Below are 18,094 nucleotides of genomic sequence, written 5' to 3' on the forward strand. Positions count from 1 at the left end.
AAAGTATTAAATGTTTAATCATTTAAATATTCTTTTGTTTATGATAGAATATATAGTAGGTATACTACTTTCCGTTGGTGTAAAAATTGTTTTTTTAAAAAAAAAAAAAATAACGTTTCATAATGTTTAACATAATATGGCATATAATTGCATATTGAGCCACTTTTCCTTGCATATTTGCATCATATTTGACACTTTTTAAATGCATATAAATCCGGGCTCTAATCATAACGTAAATACCAACAACAATTTATTTTTAATTACAGCTATTAGTTGAATTTATAATTACAAATATGTATTAAAATTTTACATTTAACTCGTTAGATTTTAAATTATTTTAATTTTTGTTAATTTATCTACATACATTAATCTATATAGATTAACAATTTTATCGTTGATTCGCCTGTCTATATAATTTTGTAATAAGTTTATAGTATTTAATAAATAACAATTACCTTGTAAATATACATCTACTATAGTCCATGCTATATAATATATTTCAATACCTACGTCCTAATTCTGTAGTATCGATGAATAAAGAGAAACAACTAAAAGAATTATAAATTAACATTCGATGTTGATTTGTTTTACAAAAACTGTAAACATAAAACATAAATAGTCCTACTTTAAATCGATAATGTATACAAATTACAAAAACCTCATAAATAAAAATACTAACATAAAAACCTCAATTACGCGTGTTAAGAATATTATAAACAAAAACATATTTTTAATTAGATCATCTCCAAGATCCAATTAGTTATTAATCAAATAAATCGTTAAAATATTTTAGAAATATAAATACGAAATATACCAAACTAATAACTATATTGTATGAATGTAACTAAACTTGCACAGAATAACAATAATAAAAAATTACATCAATCAAACTTACAACCAAAACGTCTCAATTTACTGTCTTTGAAAAACTTTAAGCTATTTCTTCGGTTAAAAGCACATCGAGCTATAAACAACTTGTGATAATACTATTTCACAGGCCTAAGATCGAGTTTATTATGTATGTATATGTATTAGCTGCAGGGCCGGGTTGAGCGTGAGCGCCACTATAAGCACTGATATAATTTGCCGCTCCGCCTTTCGATCTTTTACAACCATGAAAAAAAGGCAAATTTGAATTATTGAATTAATGTGTAATATTTCCTATATTATATAATAATAAGAAATAACAAGTGCCCCAAAGGCTAAAGATTGGCAACAATGCTCACAATATCATATAATAAAATAAACATATTATAATTATACTATTTAAGCATATATTATTATGGCAATTATATGAACATGAGAGTATTTACGGGGTAGATAAGGTAGAGTTTAATTTATCTAAAATCGTCGTAAGTAACTTAATTAATGGATGTACGATGTTTAAAATGTCGCTGATAAGTTTGGATAGATTATCGGATGCATCGCACGGTGGCTGATTGGCTGTGACGGTGGCGTAGGTACCACGTTGATTGAAATTGCAGTGGTTCTCAGAATTTGTGGGTTTGCCTGGTCTTGAAAAAGAAACTGATTTAGTTCCCAATTTGTGTTTTTTGAATAAGACGACATGATTTTTGTAAACCTTGCAACCTTTATAAGATGAAGTATGGGCACCTGCGCAGAGAGTGCATTTGGCCGGAAGTCTGTTGTCTTTGGAACAATTTTCTGATAAGTGTTCATCACCGCATTTGACACACCGAGGTTTGTGTGAACAGTATGTTTTCGTGTGGCCGTATGCCTAACAGTTATGGCATTGAGGCGGACCAATGTGAGACTTTTTGGGTTTTTCAACCACGACGGAGGTATGTAATAGATGTTAAAAATATCCGAATTATTGCTTTTGGTATTGAGGTCTACAAAAAATAACGGCAATGCCGTTTTGTTCTTTTTGATATTTTCAACGTGTCTAACAGAATGGCCAAGCTTGGTTAAAGCATCAGAGATATCGGAGCTTAGTGTTGATTGATGTAAGTTTCTAATTACAATCCTGAAAGGGCGTGCATTATTGTGTGGGCAGAATGTATCGAAATCAGTGTTTGAGTTTTTCAGGTGATCAAGTATTATTTTAGCATTATTCGGCCCATTGGGTCGAACGATTAGATAAGATGACGTGGCCTTGCAGGTAAAACCGTTAATACACGTGATTTGTATTAATTTATTTTTAAATAAGGAAAAATTTGTTACGTTTTTAATGTAGATGGGCGGAGAACGGGTTTCATTGTTGATGACGTCGGTTTGGGACTGAACTAGTGATGGGAACTATCGAATAGTCACTCATAACCTATCCATAACCTATTCGAATATGAAAACTGTTCGAATAGTCGAATAGTTTATCGAATAGTTTTTATTCGAATATATCGGATAGTAGTTATATTTTTTATTTGAATAGTTTATCGAATAATTTATCGAATAGTTTTTATGATTATTCAAACTATCAAATACTATTCGATAGCGCCCATCACTAATAGTCCACCGAACTATTCGATAGTTTTTATTAAAAACTACTAATTGGTTATGTTAAAAACATTCGAATAGATATTCGATAGTTTATTCAAACTATCATCACTAGACTGAACCTCACGGGTTTCAGTTATTTGACTAGGAGGTAAAAAAACACTCTCACCTGAATCATCATCAGTACGTAGAACCGCGTACCGGTTCGGAGAAACAAATGTTTTAGACTTCTTGTCAGTCGGTCCTGGGGAGGTAGACGACGCAGATAGATTTCGTTTGCCCAGAGGGCCGTAATCATGAGGGATTTTTTCCTCTGGTATCCACGTACCTTATTGGTTGTAAGGCATGGCTCATTGCGGTAATGAGATAAGAACGAACCTTGAGCTGTACGGGCAAATGCAAGTGAATAACGCGAGCGGCGGACGTGTGCACTCAATGACTGATAAACCCGGACTGAATTGTCAATGTTTTATGAATAAAGATGGATAAAAATATATACTCGATAGGATAAAACCTGAACATTTTGTAATAAGCGAATACGAATACAAACAATTTAAAAAAATAAAATACATTTATTTTTTGTTCGGTATAATAAATTTGCAGCTCTTTAATTTGTACCGCCCTATACCTAGGCTAAAACCCTATACTGAACATCAGTATAGTAAGAGTTCTGGTTAATAATTTACATTATATAGTATACCTACACTATAGGTATGTCTACTGAGTAAAAAAACCAATACATATGTGTCCATATTATAATGACCAAGGTGAGTGGTGACCGCATCACAAAAGGGTTTTGTCCGATTTTCTCAACGTTTTTTTTTTAATGTAGATCCTAAAAATGATTGTATTTAATTCAAATAAGCTATAAAAGGGTAAAACTTAAAATAAATCATTAGAGTGGACTGGGAAAGTTAATATTAACTCCTTTTTTCCTTAAAAACTAACAATGGTTAAATTAACTAATTATAATTTAGTGCAATCAATTTGTATAAAATTAAATATTACAAATATAAGTAAAAACAAGTTAACTATACAAGAAATTATTCTTTTTGTTGTTATACAATACTCAAGGTATTTTTATAATAAAATCAACATTTGCATGAACTCGGAAATTAAAATGAAAATAACAGTGGTATATTATAAAAAAGTGTTTACTTTGTAATTTGTTGCATTTTTGTACAATTTATATTTACTGTAATCTAAAATTGCATGGAATATTAAAATTTATATGATTGCTTATTTTCAGAAAAACGCACATTGCTCAAGGGACATGTTTGTTATCAGAAGTATTAAATTTTGGCATAATTGGAAGAGTTTATCGTTGAATCAATTTATATTCCTAATCATCATAGTATGTATACATAATATTTTTTTGAATACTAACTAAAGATCATTTTAGTAGGTATATAAAGCTCCCGCCTCCAAGTAACATGCAACTGGGGCACTGGGCAGTGCAACTATTATGCTGTGCTGCATAAGAAGTAGTATTTATAAAAGTGCTCATTATATACCTGCTGGCTGCTACTGCACTTATATTTATTCACTGTTATACCAAAATAACAATATAATTAATAATTTCCACACTTACTAATACATATTACTCGATCGGACGATAATACCGTGTATAATATTAAATTGTCCTTAAATTGCATTATATTCAATATCGCATTTACAATCTAGACATCGGATCAGACATTTAGTGCAAATGTGCAACTGTTATACTGTGTTGCGTGATAGTACCTACATATTATGTGCGTATTACATTGATATAGGTAGTAGGTACAATTATATATTATAGTATAAACCTGAACCTACCCCGATTAGCAGTGTTGGGTAAGTTACTCTTAAGAAGTAATTAAGTTACTTTACTCGTTACTACGAGATAAATGTAATTAAGTTACTTTACTCGTTACTCAAATAAAATTGTAATGAAATTACTTTACTTTTCAAATAGAAAAGCAACTCATTACTTTCCCGTTAAAAAATTTTTTTTTTTAAATTTCTAGGCAATAATCTTCTGCAGGCAAATTTAACAAGCAAATTCTTTATAAAACCTGTATAATTAATAGGATCATATAAAATTTAGTCTTCCACACAAGCTATATTCATAGGAAACCTATTTAAAGGAATAATACATTTAATTAACTGTTCTCGTGATTTACGGTACAATTAGACTTTTCAAATATAAAAACCATTGAAAACTGAATTGTGCCGAGTTAAAATTAAATTTATATACATATTAGATTGGTAAACATAATAATACCCGCATTATACATACATTTTTTTTTCAATTCAATTTTTTCAATTGGTAGGTATAGCCGTATAGGTACCTACTTAATAATTCGAAACCGTAACGCGTTATTCTATAGAAATTACTTTTAAAAAGTAATTTCCATAACATTTTCATTACTTGGAAATAATTCTAATGAAATTACGTAACGCGTTACAAGCAAAGTAACGCCGTTACAGTAACGCGTTACTTTCGTTACGTTACTACCCAACACTGCCGATTAGGTACGTTATTCGCAATTAAAAAATAACAATATAGGTAATTAATAATATATTAATATCTACAGTCGATAAAACATATTACTATAGGTCGGACTATAATATCGTATAGCATAATATATATATATATAATATTATATATTACATTACACATTATACAATGTACGACATTACCCATAAGTTACATTATATTTAATATTGCAGTTGCAGATGCACGAGGTTCTTGCAGAGACTGATTTGTTGGGCACTACAACCACGAACGGAATAACGACCATAAACGGAACTATGTGCAAGAAGCGATGGACATGCTCGTCGTGTACAGAAGCAACGATACCACTATGTAGCTGGTTGGATGCCAAAAAAATGTGCGTGGACAATACAGCGGTAAAAGAGCAAGGCCGGATGGTGGTCACCAACGGGTCGTCCTGTCCAAAGTTTTCAGTCAACAATAGGGTCAACGCATCGGATGACCACCAGATTATAACGGATTCGGTTACGGTTAATGACACGAAAACATTTCCATCATACCAGCCTTCCGGCAGCAGTCCATCGAGTAACGACAGTTCTCCGGTCCATCCGACATTGGACGACGGCCAAGTGTTTGGTGGTGTGAAGTCCGGCGGCACCAATTTTTGGGTGCATGGTCAATATTTTTCCGGTTTGCGGAAAGTGAAGTATTGTGTCAAAAATAGATACTGCTGCAGTACATATTGTGATGTCCGTAACGACACGCATATGGTTTGTCCGACTCTTAGGTTTACCAGCGATCAGAAAAAAGAGTATTTGAGGTTTTACGCTCAAAAATCTAACGGAATAGAGTATGAGCTCGAGTTACCCGATTTAGATTACCATCGATATCACGATCCGGAGTTCACGGACTACGTGCTTGGCGGTTGCTGCAACGTTACCTTACATGGTCGACACCTGGACAAAGGTTTCAACGCTGAGGACTTATCCATTATAGTGGTAGGCGAAAACTCGTCCTTTCCTTGCCAGATCACTTCGTTGGACAGCGACCAGATCATTTGTAAGGTGTCGCAGCCATCGTCATCTCGATTAGGCCCACTGACGAAACAGATCAATATCATGGTAGGCGACAATCTGAAGGTCGTTAGGCAGTCGAAACAAAAATACAGTTATTACAAAAGTCCATCTACCCAGATCTTATGGCCGGGTGTCGTCACTATAGGCGCGTACGTTTCTTTCATTGCGGTTCTATGTTTTGCCCTCGTATTTTTTAGGGCCAAAAAGGACTATGACCTATTACATTTACATGGTCGCCAGCATCTCGCAGAAATTCGACCACTGGACGAACAAAATCCCAATGATTACGACGACAATGGCAAACCTGAAAATATGTTGTTGGTACCTACGTGACGAATGTCGTTAGTTTTGTATTTGGATATAATTTATTATACGGCCATTAATAATTTATTAACCATACCTATAATATTGTATATGATATTAATATATTCCATACCTAAGAATTTTTAAACATCTTGTTCTTTAATAAATCTATACATAGGTACACATAATTATGTAATAAACGTTTATATTGTGTAGTAATATAATATAACATTAAATATATAATTTGTGGTTGCATTTGGTTAATGATTTCAACTTTTTAAAATGTCAATTATGTGTATGGTAAAAAATTGGGTATTATATTTATCGTGTACCTATATAAAATTATAAGCTATACCTAAATATATCACACAACGTAAAATGTTTATATTATATTATTATGTATAGTATAATCAAACGTATCCAGAACATAGAGTCTAAATTTTGATACCTAAATAGGGATTTGCCATTTTGATAGCACCTTATTCGTATAATCGTATCACCCATATAATGGACAATGCTGCACTAAATAAGGATTAAAATAAAATTCACATTAGAATCTCATGTGCTCACTACTCACATAAGGATTTTGAGATTCACGATAGAAATTAAAAAAGGTGGGCAAGTGGGTGTCACTCTGCTGTACAGTAGGTTACAAGTGGGTCACTATTATGGACGGTGACATATTTGAATTCAATGATTTAATATCATTGTATACGAAAAACGATTCTGAGCGGAGACGGTCAGACAGCGTATGATACTTCTAAGTATATTTGATGATATTATTGTTAACAAAATAATTTATGTAGAACCTATTTACGTAGAACCTTGTTTTAAATTTTCTATCCTAAGCTATAAAAGTTGAACATTTTATAATTTTTTAACTACCAAATAATTATAACATTTTAAATTTGATACATTTTGTCGAAATTCGAACTTGCCTATGTATTTTTTAACATTTTTCAACTGCTATTGAAACAATATATTAGGAGCGTTGTATTAAATTTTCAAACTTTTGTACCCAACAAATAAAATTTAATTGATATTTTTAGAATAAAAAACTAAAAAATTGGAAACTGAAAATGTCCCTAAACAGCTCAAAATAAGTCAAAATATTTAAGAAAAAAAAGACATGGTGTATAGAAAATGCAAATATAAACATTCAATGAAATTTTCAAGTATTTACAGTCATTCGTTTTTTAATTACAACAAAATGAGGGCATCGTTACATGAGAAATCGAGTGAATATCAAATGTTGTAAAAATATTTAAATTCAAACGCTCATAAAAATTTAATTTAACTTAATTTGTCAATGGACTATGATGTATTAAAATAATAAATTAGTTATCATGTTATTATTAATTATTATTAGTTTTGTATTAATTATTATAAGTGGTCCCATCCTAAACCTAATACGTTCTGACTTGAGCTTTACTCTTATAATAATTTTGGAAACATATTTGAATTAATTGTGTAGACATTTTTGAATCCATTGAATCAGAATTATATAAAAAAAAATAATTAAAACGGTATTCGTATGTATTAAAAATAACTTAAAACGTCGTGGCAGCGTTTCACGGATGAAACTTGTATTTTCAGGTACCTAGTCATACTGTCATAGCTAACCCCTGTAAACTTAGCATTGACAGACATTGAATTTATTGGCAAGTGGCTGGACCGGCAATTTCAAAATATAGTTTATTTCAACTTTTGCGCTGCCAAATTCGTTCTAGCAACTGTTTGTTGCGATTTTTCGGGCACTGTTGGGCAACTTTCAAAATTTGTTGGATTTTATTTTCACCGGTTAAATTTAGTTAAAACCTTAATCGTTATTCGTTATATTTTCGAATACGTCTCTAGATCCGTAGAACTGTTAAGTTTACTTATGGAACATGGAAAAAATCAGTAATTCCAAGCATTAATGATATGATTTAATGAATTATTTTATATTTTCCTACATCAAAAATTGTATAGTGACTCGCTCGCGCCAGTGTTAGATACCACGTTACCCCTTCTTTTAATTATTATTTCTACGAAAAACTTAGTAAACCTGACATAAAAAAGGTGGGTAAGTGGATGTCGCTCTGCTGTATAGTAGGTTACAAGTGGGTCACCGTATAATGGATGGTATTAAATTTGAATTCAATGATATAATATCATTGTATAAGAAAAACGATTCTGAGCGGAGACGGTATTTCAGTCTAGGTATAAGACATATTATACACTTATATATCTATGGTATTAAAAATAAATGACCTATAATAAATTCCAAATTAATCATATCACAATATCCATTAGGTACGTTAACGCGTTATACATCAACAAAAAATCGTGATACTATCATAGATATATAATAGTATACTTTAAAAGTTTCAAGTACCCACGAATAATATTATACAATCATAACAAAATAGCTAAAATAGTTATTCTAGGTTTTTTTATATGTAATTTCATCCAAATTTGAACTTAAAATTAGTATAAAAATAAACTGTGCTTATGTATTTTTTAGATTTTTTGGTAACAGAATTAACTACTTACGTGGAATCTTGTTTTAAATTTTCAATCCTTAGATATAAAAGTTAAACATTTTATACATTTTTAACTACAAAATAATTATTGAATTTTAAATTTGATAAATTTTGTTAAAATTCGATCTTTAAATGCTTATAAAAAATAATTGTGCCAATGTGTTTTTAATATTTTTCAACTGTTATTGTAACAATATATCAGGAGCCTTGCATTAAATTTTTACACTTTTTGGCCCAACAGATAAAACTTAATTGATATTTATAGAAAAAAAAACTAAACAAATTGAAAACTGACAATGTCCGTAAACAGCTCAAAAAAGTCAAAATATTTTCAAAATTGTATGGTGTATAAAAAATGAAAATATTAACATTCAGTGAAATTTTCAAATATCTACAGTTATTCGTTTTTTAATTACAATTAAATAAGAAAATTTGTCACATAAGAAATCGAGTGAAAACTGGAAAATTTTTACTTTTTACCCCCCCCAAAGTACCAACTAGATTCACTTTTCTATCAGAAAAGATACTGTTGAAGAAAATCTAAGCATTTTTACAGTCCTAAAAGTTGATGACAGACACAAAAATAAAAAATAAATAAAAAAAAACACACATCATTGTATAATCAATACATTCATCATTTCACTCAGAATCTAAAAAAATTCATATTTCGTGAATATAATTGATAGTTTATAATGCATGAACTTCCGGGCCCTACACTAATGACTTATGTCGTCGAAATCAGGAAAATATTTTATTAGGTTTATTTTAATATTATACGACAACGACAATATATGTATTATATAATATTTTATATCTACGTATCTATGTTCTATATATAATTGTATAACCATCGATTATTGACACAATCTGACTACGCCCATTAGTTAATAATCATAAAATATGATAAACATATAATAGCCCTTTAAGAGCATGATTTATTTTAGACGAAGGTTGAGTTACTTGAATAGTAGTTACAGTAGATATCTACAACACGTTTCGATAGCTTGAAGAACGAGCATCTGTTAAATGTAATTGCTATTATTTAAATTTTAAAGTACTTTTGAAAATAAAATCTAGGGGATAATATACATAGACTTAAATCTTGTACGGTTACAATATTTTTCTACTCACAACTCACAAGAACCGCAAGTAAGTAAATTTATAATGATTCATTCACACACACAATATTACAGTAACAATATAATTATTAATTTATAATAAAGTTGAAAACATTTTAGGAATAAGTTATGCGTATTGCGTTGGTAATAATAATATTAATAATATGTACACATTAAATTAAAGTTTAGAAAAGGTAATAAATTGAACAAGTATTTCATACATTTTTAAAAAATTGAAAAAAATGACATCATCCATTTTGTACAAAATTTACCGATTTACCGAGTTTTACGAACATTACAACATTCAATTAACGTGAACATTTTTAACGATAATTACATATCTTGTCGTAAAAATGTGACATTCCGGAAAACGAATGTTGCATATTGTCGTGTAGACATCACGTATTTTCCGCAGAAGCCAGGAAGCCGATTTGTGTATAGACCCACCCATGTTCATATGTATAGTAAAAACTATAGTTTTTACTTTTTACAATATGTGCAGTTGACATAGTTTAATAATTGTTATTAATATTCAGTACACGATTAGACTGAAGCCAGGCATTAACGAGTTAAGTCAGAGAAGTTAAAAGTAAATTTAATTTAAACTTAATAGCTTAAAGTTTTAATCAACCTAACTTTTTGCATAATATAGGTACGTTAACTTAAAATTAACTTCTAACATTTCAAGTTTCAATTATAACTGTCACTTTTACATATTCTATTCTATTAGTTACCGCCTAACACAGTATACCCGGCACATTGAAGTTTCAAAATTTCAAACATTAAAAAGGTTAAATGAGACGGTAATTTTATTTTAATATTATTTTATTCCAACGATTAAACATTCAGTAGACTGAATTGAAATCGTATTTTGTGTTTATCCACCGAAGCATAAAAATTAAACACTTTGATGAATATAGAATACCAAACCGGCAGCTCCTTTTAATAATATTATACTCAATCGTCCTCAAAAAACGATCCTCAATTTTCACCACGAAATAATAATATGATATATTTTAATATTTTATACACAGATAAAAAGATGTTCGGTATTAATAATTATTAATTCAATCGAACGTAATGTTACATTTTGAGATGGAAAGTCAAAAATAAAGATAACTATTTATCATTATCAAAAATATAGCAACATAATATTAATTAATTTGTAATTAAAAACGTCTAAAAAAATAAGAATAAATTAATAATTAATCAAAAATATTTCTATTTGATAAATATACTGTCTAATTAATAAATTGTTTCATTTCAGGATAACTTTCAAACATGGGTAACATGTTTGTGGGCCGACGTTCAAAAAAACGTTTTTGGAACCATTTATTTACTAATAGACTATGTCTAACAATAGTAATTGTAAGTATATCTATATATTATAATTTATAGGGTAATGTTTTGAATGTTAAAATTAAAAAGCGAACCTCTTTTCACTTTTGGGCTTTGGCCTTTATAAGCGTATCTATAATAATACATTCATACCTATGAAATTCAGTATAATATGATATTTTATTATTTTTATTTGTTATCAACAATCAACATATTATCATATTGTGCAATGCATGAAAACCTAATAATAATTTAAACTTTAAATATGTTAATGTACCTATATTAAATTAAATTAAAATAATTGTATATAATTACTTATACATAATATTATATCCTAATTAAAAGTAATGATTGCTCAATTTTCGGAGTTAGTCGAACACATAATACAGATAATTAAATGAGTAGTTCTTAAATTATTAATTGAATAACATAAAAATATATATCATTTATATATCGATTAATATTTTTAATTTTTAATAAAATAACTGAATAGACAAACAATTTGGAGAAGAATTCTATATAAAGTTGCAACAAATATTTAATTGCAGCCATAATACAAATGTAAAACCTTTAATGTATATAAAAAAAACCACCAAATAATAATAGTTAAGTAATCTTTTGTTGGACGTTGGCCTCAGATGTAGATAGAATAATTGATGGTTTAGAGTCAGCAGACGTAATTTGTTTTTAACCTTATTAAATGCACTATCAAATCTAATGCTGTTGACATAATATATTAGAACGAACAAAATAAAAACGCATTTTAAATGATAATCCTAGTAATATTTTCCCGTTGACATGTGTCAAGACATTTTTATTACCTATTTATTAACATTAATTATCATGGTACCTACCTAACTATTGTTTCAAAATTAAAAAAATAAGACAATATTTAGATCCCCTTTCCATAACGTATTCATAACTATTAGTTATTACGGTCAGGTACCTATTAATAGCAATTAGCTAATATAATAAATAAATAATAATATAAATAATGCTAAAAACCGAAAGTTTTAAAAAACGATAAACTAAATAAAAAGGTAAACCTTCATATCGTTACGTACTATTTTTTTAAAACGATACCTATCAGAATTTATTATAGAAATGTTAAACAAAAACGGATACCTAAGTGGATGTCGCTCTTCTGTACAATATATTACAAGTGGGTCACTGTATAATGGATTGTATTAAATTTGAATTCAATGATATAATATCATTGTACATTTGTACACAAAAAACGATTCTGAGTGGAGACGATTTGTCAGTCTAGATATTTTATATTGTAAAAAACACTAATTCGTCACATTTTTTTACTCGTTTTTATGCTGATAAACAAAGTATTAGAAATTAAAATCCCATTTTTAGCGGTTTTTAGTTATTTGTCGGTGGTTTTTCTCGTGGCATTTAATAACTATTGAGAAAATCGAAAAATGACATCATGTCGAAATCAATGCACTCCTTCTGGTAGACATTTTGTATACAGGATAAAAAAGTATTTGGAATACTTTTCAAATACTTTTGGTTTTTAAAGTGGGTTTCTAACTATCGTAATATAAACACATAGGTATAGTAGGTTGTCTAAAAGTTAGCTAATAGTTTAAAGGGAATATTCTTATTCAATGACTATTTTTAGAAATCTGGTTTTCACAAACTTTCGGCTTCAGCTAACACAGAAATACAGAATACTAAATAAAACTATTATTCTATTATTGTAGCTGACAAAAATAAAATGTTCGAAATAAAAACCAAAGTATTCAATACCAAAAAGAATTTAATACAAAAAAAAGTATTTAAAATACTATTCAAAATACTTCATGCTGAAAGTATTTAAAACGTTATTCAATACTTTAAAAAGTATTTGAATACTTTTACTCAAATACTTTTGCTTAAATACTTTACAGGACTGTGTTTAGTATACTACTAAACTTATACTATAGTAGGTATATAGGTAGATGCGAAAAAAATAAATACCCTAAAACTTCAAAAACGTGTAGAAAACGGGTCTGTTAAAACGAAAATGTTAAAAATGATATAAATATCATAAATTTATGATTCACAAAAATATCAATAATTTTGTTGATAATAAAAACCAAAAATTAAAAACATTTTTAATCCCTGAACTTGCGTCACTATCATACTATATATAGATGTCGACGATGACGGGAAGTGGTATGACAGCAGCGGCCGGATCGACTTCGACGAACGTACCTGAACAAACAACGGTCACTATGCGGCCAAACGTTACCGCGGATTGCGTGGCTCGAGACACGTGCACAGAATGCACAGCTGCGGCCCCCGATTGCAGCTGGTCGCTTGTGCGACAGTCGTGCAATGACACGGCAGCGACGGAAAAACAACTGCTTGAAGACCCGGGAGACGACGGTCACCACCACCCACCGACTAAAGCGGTGCGCGAAGCCGGGACGTGTCCGCGATTCACGGTCAACTACCAGAAAGAGACCAACTTGACCACGACGATCCGCACGGTGACCGTGAAAGGTGTCTAACGACCCGACTGGTACGTTCAGGACACTGCTCGAACGGGGAGGGGTATATTGCCACCTGAACGAGATGAAATACCCTGGAAAAGTGGAAAGTGGTGGGCGGCAGATAACGTGCGAGTCCAACTACTTGGAGTCCGTGAATTCGTCTCTGTCATCGATGGTTTACTTCGCGACCTCCATGAACGGCGTCCCGTTGGCGTTTGACGACAAGAGTGACCACTACTTAGACTTCACGGTGCCCCGGAACGCGTGTGTCACCGAAAACCAGCTAGGGCCAAGTGACGAGTGCAAGGTGTGCCTTTGGGACGACGACGTGTACCGGTACTACTGCCAGTGGTGTCCCAAGAACAACCCGTGCACCGGATCGTACCAGAAATGCGACGTCCGCCGGCTGGACGACCCTGGTCACGTAGCATCGGTGAAAGACGTTCTGATCCAATGTCCAGAGGTCCGGATCGAGTCCATCTCCCCACGTTACGGGTCGTGGGCTGGAGGAACGGAAATACAGATCGTCATTAGCAATCACCGGACGCTGGCCGAGGATAAGGTGACCGTGATCAAGGTGGCCGATAGCCGATGCCTGCTGCCCACCGTGTCCATGGATGGTACGGCCGTCACGTGCACCATTTCGCCGACCAATACGAGTGCACTGAATCAGGGTCCGGTGGAGGTGACGTATAAGTCGGAAAAAAACAAGTTGCTGCCCACGTTCACGCTCCGGTCCAATCAGAGTTTCTACTTCGTTGAGCCGGTAATAACGAGCGTGTGGCCGTTGTGCGGCCCGACGACCGGCGGCACTAAGATCACGATCCGTGGCCGGTTCATGGACGCCGGCAACACTGTTCGTGTGTACATGCGGGACAACATCACGTGCGCGGTGCAGTCACGGACCACAAACGAGGTGATATGCATAACAGGTGCCAGCAACAGCACGGCCACTAGTGCGGTCCGTGTCGAGTTCGACCACTACCTGAACAAGTACGTGCACGATTCTCCTTTCGTGTACACGTCCACGCCGGCTTTGGACGGTGGCCAGACGTTCCGGGGCATAGCGTCCGGTGGCACAAGGCTTCCGGTACTTGGCCAGAACTTTGCGTGCATCCGCAACCCACTGGTACACGTGTCGTACAATGGCATTCAGTACACGGGTGGGTGCGTGGTGGAAAATAACACGTACTTGCTATGCACGGCGCCGACCATCAACCGGCCCGCACCGCACCAGGTGACTGCGCTGAAGTTCGGCTTCCAGGCCGACTATAACGACACTATCGTCAAGATGCAGCCGCCGACCGGCACGCCCGACTACACGCTGTACCCGGACCCTGTGTACATCGACTTTGACACGGACGGACGTACTGTTAACGTCTACGGCCTGAACATGGACCAAGGTTACGACCATGATGCTGACCTGAACAGTCCTGTTCCACAACACAGGCATCCCGTGCAACGTCACGTCCGTGGAACAAGATCGAATCGTGTGCCGGCCGCCCAAACGGCTGTCGTTCAAGGACCACCACGGCGGTCGTTCAAGCGAAGGCGAAATGATCGATGACTACGAAGACGACGAAGACGAATTGCCGGCAGTCCTGGTCAACGACGAGATCATCGTCACCGTTGGCAACCTGGTGTACGAGGTCAAGAGGAAGCCGCAGTCGCGACGGTACAGCAGCCCGCTGAGAGTCAATACCATAATCTTCGGCGGCATTGCGTTGGTGTCGCTGATCATCACGATCGTGGCGGCTGTCGTGTACTGCACGAAGATCGCAATGACCATTTCCAACCAGCAGACGGAAATGCGGTCGTTGTGTGAGCACCTTAACGGCGCCGACATTGGAACCGGAACCGGAACCCAGACCGATAGCAAAGATGACGTCGAGTCGTCTATGCCGCCGACCAAAGACAGATCATAGGAAAACAATATTAATTATTAATATCATCATGCACGCCATTCATGATGAAATGAGTCACTTATTCCCGTGATTCTATATATTAGGTACCTATGTCATGCATATAGGTAATGTGTAGGTAAGATACGTGCGAGTTATATGATATATGTATGATAAATGATAATGGTATCCTTGCATGATCTTCGTCGATAGCAAAATATTTAATATTAAATAGCAAAAATCACTTCTCACTGTAATTTATATACCTACTATTAGATATATATCGGATATAATAATATTATATGTGAATATAATAATATTATGTGAGTACCTACTTATAGGCATGTAAGATAATAATATCATTATTTATTACGTAAGTAAGTAGCAGCCTGCAAGGATAGCCACTGTATAGATATATTTATGTGTATTATGATATAATATAACGTGTTCTATACTTCTATATAATATTATTATGATTATTATGATTTATGATAAATTTTCATAATATGTGTAAAAAAAAATAATATTTTTAATGATATAATAATATAATGCAATACTTCATATTTCGGGCCAACTGCGGAGTTAATATAATTATGTAGAAGTTAATCTATAGATTGTTGTACATAATATATTTTTATTTTAATTTTGAATAATTATTATTGTTGGTGATGGATAAATTAAACAATGTTGATACGACATGCGTATTTTATGAAAAGAAGTCAATTAATATAATTGTATAACTTTAAATGGGCCATGAACTAAGATATTATAAACGTATTATAATAGAATGACATTAATATTCTTGATACATCGCGATAAAAGACAATATAATATCAATGATTGTGAGTCATCGTGTCGAGCAACACAATAATTTTAATTCTAATATATGATAAATAATAGTCTACTACAAAAGAATGTATGGATTATAAAATATTATGATCATTGCTTATCTCATGAACTGTTTCTTATATTCATCAAGCTTTCCAATATAGTAGATATTTAAAAAAATTTTGAACTTAAAGCCAAAAATAAATATTTAAACTACTAATTGTAATTTCCTAGAAACTCGACTTCATTACAATAATTATATAGGTAATTATTATTATATATTTTATGCGGTTAGTAATATAATACTACTTGTAAGAGTAAATGAGTAAATAAAATAATTAATATATTTAAAAATGGATGAGATCTCTGATAAATATTGTAATACAAGATTCCTCATTAGCTTTTTAACTAGAAATTGAAAAAATATTAGCGTAGGTACAACAGGTGGCGCCAGTGGTGGACTGAAGGAAAAAATCACAGTTCAAGCGGCCCTAATTTAGTAAAAGTCACCTATCATCATCACAATTTAACATTTAATTTTTCTAATCAAATTTTCCCAACGTTATATTTTTTTTTAACAATGTATCAATTTTACAATGTGTTTTTTTTTTTGGGTCTGTACAAATAAGTAGTCGAAATAATGCTTTGATTTTCAGTGTGTTTTTGGTGGGAAAGTGAATAAAGTTGGAGTATTTCAGAAATAAAAATTGAAAATTCCCAGTAGTTTTCTAAAGCGACAGGAAAAACAAAAATACAACATTTATGATAAACAATAATTTTTACGCAAACCCAGTTTTTAAAAAAATCCTTATTTATTTTTGGTTTAAGACTTTGTAAATTATTTTGAGTTAGAAATTTATAAAAATGTTTATTTTTGTATATATGATTTGAAAATTTAATACAAGACTCCTTATAAGTTTTCCTACCTTTAAAAAACCATAAAGCTTGATGGAGTTAAATTAATTTTTTATGAGCGTTTGAAGATCACATTTTTACATTGGATATTCACCCCATAAATTAACAATTTTTTCAAACGATGTTCTTATTTGAAATATTATTTTTAATTATTTATTGTAAATGAATCATTGCAAATTATTTATAACTAAAACTGAAAAAATGTCGTTCGGTATATTTTGGAATAACTGTGTAAAAAATTAATTTTCTCCCCTGAAAAACAGGAACGTAAAAAAGTGCCAAAAGTTCTATGATTCTAAGGCGATCGTCAACAAAAAATATTTTTCTAATCCTTTGTTTTCTTCAAAAAATCGCTCAAGGCTGGGATATGGAATATTTAAATTTTACATAAAGCATTCGATATGTGAATCAAAATTTAGAATAAAATATATAGTTTAGAACATACCTACTTACGTCCTAAGTAGGTACACTATATTGTGAGAAAAACTTATCTTTTAAGATGGAAGCATTGTTAGTTGTTGAGAAAAATATTTAATTTGTCAATTCAAACATAAAAAAGTAAGTGTGATATTAAGTTTTTTGAAGTAAAGGAAAAATATAACTTAAAATTAATTTAAGGCACAGTTCACATAATATTTTGTGTTACTTTTATTTCTTATCCAGTTTTT

The 18,094-nt window shown here is 32.0% G+C and overlaps 2 protein-coding genes across 4 annotated transcripts in view; both read left to right on the top strand.

Moving 5' to 3' along the window:
• LOC100167195 overlaps window positions 1-6,560 on the top strand; it is a 13,591-nt gene extending 7,031 nt beyond the window's left edge. For 2 of the 3 annotated variants that reach the window (XM_008184767.3, XM_001947412.5), the window contains exons 2-3: window positions 3,704-3,808; window positions 5,170-6,560. In XM_008184767.3, coding sequence (XP_008182989.1) covers window positions 3,728-3,808; window positions 5,170-6,342 — 1,254 coding nt within the window. In that variant the 5' untranslated portion in view covers window positions 3,704-3,727 and the 3' untranslated portion in view covers window positions 6,343-6,560. Of the gene's footprint in view, window positions 1-1,474; window positions 1,803-3,703; window positions 3,809-5,169 lie in introns of those variants that run through there. The other variant, XM_016804292.2, reaches the window with a different exon arrangement.
• A 3,226-nt stretch (window positions 6,561-9,786) lies between these two features.
• On the top strand, window positions 9,787-16,392 carry LOC100568670 (plexin A3). Its single transcript, XM_003244397.4, has 3 exons — window positions 9,787-9,986; window positions 11,223-11,323; window positions 13,441-16,392. The coding sequence occupies exon 3, from the start codon at window positions 13,865-13,867 to the stop codon at window positions 15,347-15,349; it is 1,485 nt and encodes a 494-aa protein (XP_003244445.1). The 5' UTR covers window positions 9,787-9,986; window positions 11,223-11,323; window positions 13,441-13,864; the 3' UTR covers window positions 15,350-16,392.
• Window positions 16,393-18,094: the final 1,702 nt, after the last annotated feature.

This window comes from Acyrthosiphon pisum, chromosome A1 (assembly GCF_005508785.2).
Source record: "Acyrthosiphon pisum isolate AL4f chromosome A1, pea_aphid_22Mar2018_4r6ur, whole genome shotgun sequence".
Taxonomy (NCBI): domain Eukaryota; kingdom Metazoa; phylum Arthropoda; class Insecta; order Hemiptera; family Aphididae; genus Acyrthosiphon; species Acyrthosiphon pisum.

Excerpts from the sequence above, each read along its gene's own strand:
- LOC100568670 (XM_003244397.4), top strand. The coding sequence starts at position 13,865 with ATGAAATACCCTGGAAAAGTGGAAAGTGGTGGGCGGCAGATAACGTGC.